Source organism: Saccostrea echinata, unplaced genomic scaffold (assembly GCF_033153115.1).
Source record: "Saccostrea echinata isolate AGI-Se365-2 ecotype Australia unplaced genomic scaffold, CSIRO_AGI_Sech_v1 ptg000054l, whole genome shotgun sequence".
NCBI classification, from domain to species: domain Eukaryota; kingdom Metazoa; phylum Mollusca; class Bivalvia; order Ostreida; family Ostreidae; genus Saccostrea; species Saccostrea echinata.
This window is the reverse complement of record NW_026889803.1, coordinates 5,506,429-5,510,233: the sequence shown is the minus strand read 5'-3', so window position 1 is coordinate 5,510,233 and position 3,805 is coordinate 5,506,429. Positions and strand designations below refer to the sequence as shown.

Here is a 3,805-nt window from a genome sequence, read left to right as displayed (position 1 = left end):
AGTGAAACGAGATCATTGCCAGGCCAACTCTATTAGTGGAGGGCTGCAAATTTTGACCTATACTTGGCACTTAGGGCCATTGAGCAGTGATGGATCTTTTTTGAGCCAGCACCTACTGCGACACGGAACCTCGGTTTATACGGTCTCATCCGAAGGACCGGCCTTCACGTCCCACAGAAGATTCGAACCCGCGAGGTAAGGATTAAATCCTTAAATCGCAACTCTAGAGCAAACGCTCTAACCACTGTGCCAAGCGGATTTGTGAAGTGTTTATGACTGTTAAAACACCATGTCTGTACGTAGACTGTCCTGTAATTCTTTAATGATACTAAATAACCGTTCTGCACTACGAATTGGGTTGTCCATCAAATTATAGTACATGTATTAAACAAACATTGTAAATTAATAAATAGTTCAGAATTAATTCTGATTATGGTGAAAATGCAGAATGAACTTTGTGTAACATCTGCTCTGGAAAATTATCAAAGTCTGATTTCTCAGCCTAGTTTCATGGTTTTCTTAACTTTTTCTTGTCTATTGAAATTGAATCTGATTATGTTATCGATAATGGAATAGATGAGTGTAAATACAAATATTATCCCACTTGTTTTAATGTCGAAACAGAATTAACACGTGTGCTTTATGGAATGCCCTTACCATGCACATCTAAATTCCGTATTTTAGTTTCAGTTTTTTTATTTAATAATTTGTTTTTATTTAATAATTTCGTTTTTTGTTTAATAATTTCGTTTTTTAATTAACCATTTCGTTTTTTATTTAGTTTTGGTTTGCACTATTGGGCTTCCGTACTATATAGATTTGCCTTAAATAATTAACATTAAGTGTGTTTGGGATTTTTTTCTCAAAAAGATTTTTCTTGAAAATATAACAATTTCAAGGTTATCGAGAGAATTCCAACACCTCTAACTCTTCATAAGCAATGTAAATGAAGCCAGGGTTGTCAAATAACAGTTTGTATAAACATGATAATTTTTTTTCACTAGATAGAAGATAAAATAAATATCCAGTGACATTAAGAAATTTAATCAATGTTACTTTAGTAAAAAGAACAAAAACTTTCCTTATCATAAATAGATGGGAAGTATTTAATTCAAAAACTATTTAATTTCAAAATGAAAATAAAAACACTAATTTCCTGTATCAAAAATATACAGGTTATACTAGTAACCTTTCAGCAATACCACGAGATCGTCCATTCTTAAATGATGTAATCACGAACAATTTGTGAAAGTGCGAAACCTAAAAGAAGTTATCTTTAAAAATTCACACCTTCATTCGGGTTATGCATGTTTACAACCGCTTCGAACCAACAATGTCGTCAAATAGTATACTGATCACTTTCAGCTTCTTCAATTTATCACCCGTGGTTATTTCCAGTGATAATTTTGCTTCAGTTTTATACAGTTCTTTATTCAAAGGTAACTACACACCAGATATTCACCCTTACTGCAGTAAAAAAGCTGTTAATGTCACAATTGACGTAGGGCTCCGTGAAATTGTGGATTTATCAGAAAAACATGAGACCATTAAACTGAAGATTTGGGTCAGACTTCAATGGAAAGACTGTAACTTCGTGTGGAATGTCTCTGAATTTGGTGGAATTTCACAGATAGGAGTCCCATATGAAAAACTCTGGATCCCAGATGTGACTTTATTTGAAGGTATTAATGATGTTGCGAACATGCCAGACATGAAGCAATACAGAGCGTTGATTACAAACATAGGACAAATTCAATATCAGTTTCCTACGGCTATTCAAATGACATGTGGAATGAATATTTCTATGTTTCCATACGATTATCAAATGTGTACTTTGACATTTGGTTCATGGATACACTCAAACAGCGAAATAGAAATGTTCAGTAAATCCGATACTGGAGATCTCACTTCCTTTGTCAATCACCAGGAGTGGGTAGTCGTTAGTCTAAAAGCAACTAAGATGACAGAGTTATACACATGCTGTGAGGAACCTTTCTCTAGCATTTCCTATAAATTGGTGATAAAACGCAAGGCCACCTTCTACATAATCACAATGATTTTACCTTTCTTTGCGCTCACTGTATTATCCATTGCTGGATTCGTTTTGCCATCCATCTCTGGAGAAAAGATGTCATTCCACATGAACATCCTTTTGGCAATGACAGTCTATTTGCTCCTGATTCAGGATTCACTACCATCATCATCTGAATTCTTTCCAAAAATCGGAATATACTTTATCAATACCCTCCTAATAATTTGCTTGTCCTGTGTGTTGTCAGTAATCGTTGTGTATCTTTTCTACCATGATCTCAGTGGCAAACAGATGCCTAAATGGGTCAAAAGAGTTCTGGTTGTTGGACTGGGTCGACTGATGTTCATCACAGAAGACACTGTTATACGCTTCAGAGCTCAACAAACTTCTGGAAAAGAACCAGCAGAAAAAAACCTCGTGATTATGAAAACCCCTAAAGCCAAAAAGAGTAGGAAGATTGTAAAACCAACAGCTCTAAGTGGCATACAGAACGCTGTCTATGATGGTTGGGAGACCGAGGTAGGGGAAGTACGGCGTCGAGACCCTAACAGCATCGGCTTCACGGAAATCGACAACTCCAACAAGAAGATGAATGAGTGGGAGTTGCTGGCCTATATATTGGATAGATTCTTCACTATTCTCTATACTCTTGTCGTATCTCTTAATACGGTTGCATTTCTTATTGTCTTTGGTCAAAATGATGCACCCTCATAATAATTAAGGCATGTCACTCGTCTGCTCTTGAGAAAAATTTGGTCAGAACCTCTAACATCAATGGTATCCATCAAATTTTAATTTTTATAACATATTTGAGTTTAAAATAAACGCAAATTGTACAACATTCATTTAAAAAGTGCCCTTAAATGAGGAATTATTTTCTTTGGTGGAAGGACATTTACAGATATCGTATTAACGTAAAATTAACTTTGTTTTCAGGCTGAAAATTGTCATTATTTTACCCATATCTCAAACGAAGATGGGCATATTTGGCGTGCATATGATGCGCAGGAATCATATGTACGAAACATTTATAGCTTAAGTGTCCACGATTTGGTTGGCTGACTACTGTTGACAGACTTTACAAAGTTACGCACATAGGAAAATGTTGCATTTAGTTTGAAATACCTTGTCAAATTGTAATATTTAAGTCTGCTTATCTTAATAGTTACGTTAACATGGTAACTCTTCACATGAATGATAAACACTATAAGATAATGGAGTATAGTTATTAAATCCAATTTCAGGCACATGTGTATATTAAAGTTACAGTAGTTTGAAAGAATTGCTTGTAAAAGAACCAAAGTTTATTTTTAAATTTTGATAAATCAGTAGATAAACTTAGACTGAAAAAAGAATGGATTTTTTGCATATAAAAAATAATTCTCTATGCGAAGATCGAAGCACAATCTTTTCTTTCTAAAGGGAAGAAGCGTAACACATAATAATATGAGCCATCATCGCCACATACACAATATGGATTTTAAAACAATGAAGCACACATTTACTCAATGGAATTTTTTTTTTGGGGGGGGGGGTTAATTTTAAGGAGAGTTTTAACACCCAAAATATGATATTTCATTAGTACAAAATAGTCACATAATATTTAAAAGAATCCGTGATATATCCAGTCTCAGCAGTGACATAACTTGATGCAAAAATCAGTCTTACAAAGAAAGTATGCATAGTATACATGTATTATATTGCATGTAGAGCATGCTAATTCAAAGTGTATCTTATCTATTCTATAAAAACATTTCTTATATTTCTTATATT

At 34.1% G+C, this 3,805-nt stretch overlaps 1 protein-coding gene across 1 annotated transcript; it reads left to right on the top strand.

Annotated features, from left to right (window-relative positions):
- Positions 1-1,333: 1,333 nt before the first annotated feature.
- On the top strand, positions 1,334-2,746 carry LOC133172365 (neuronal acetylcholine receptor subunit alpha-10-like). The gene has a single exon (XM_061307236.1). The coding sequence runs from the start codon at positions 1,334-1,336 to the stop codon at positions 2,744-2,746; it is 1,413 nt and encodes a 470-aa protein (XP_061163220.1).
- The last annotated feature ends 1,059 nt before the right edge of the window (positions 2,747-3,805 follow it).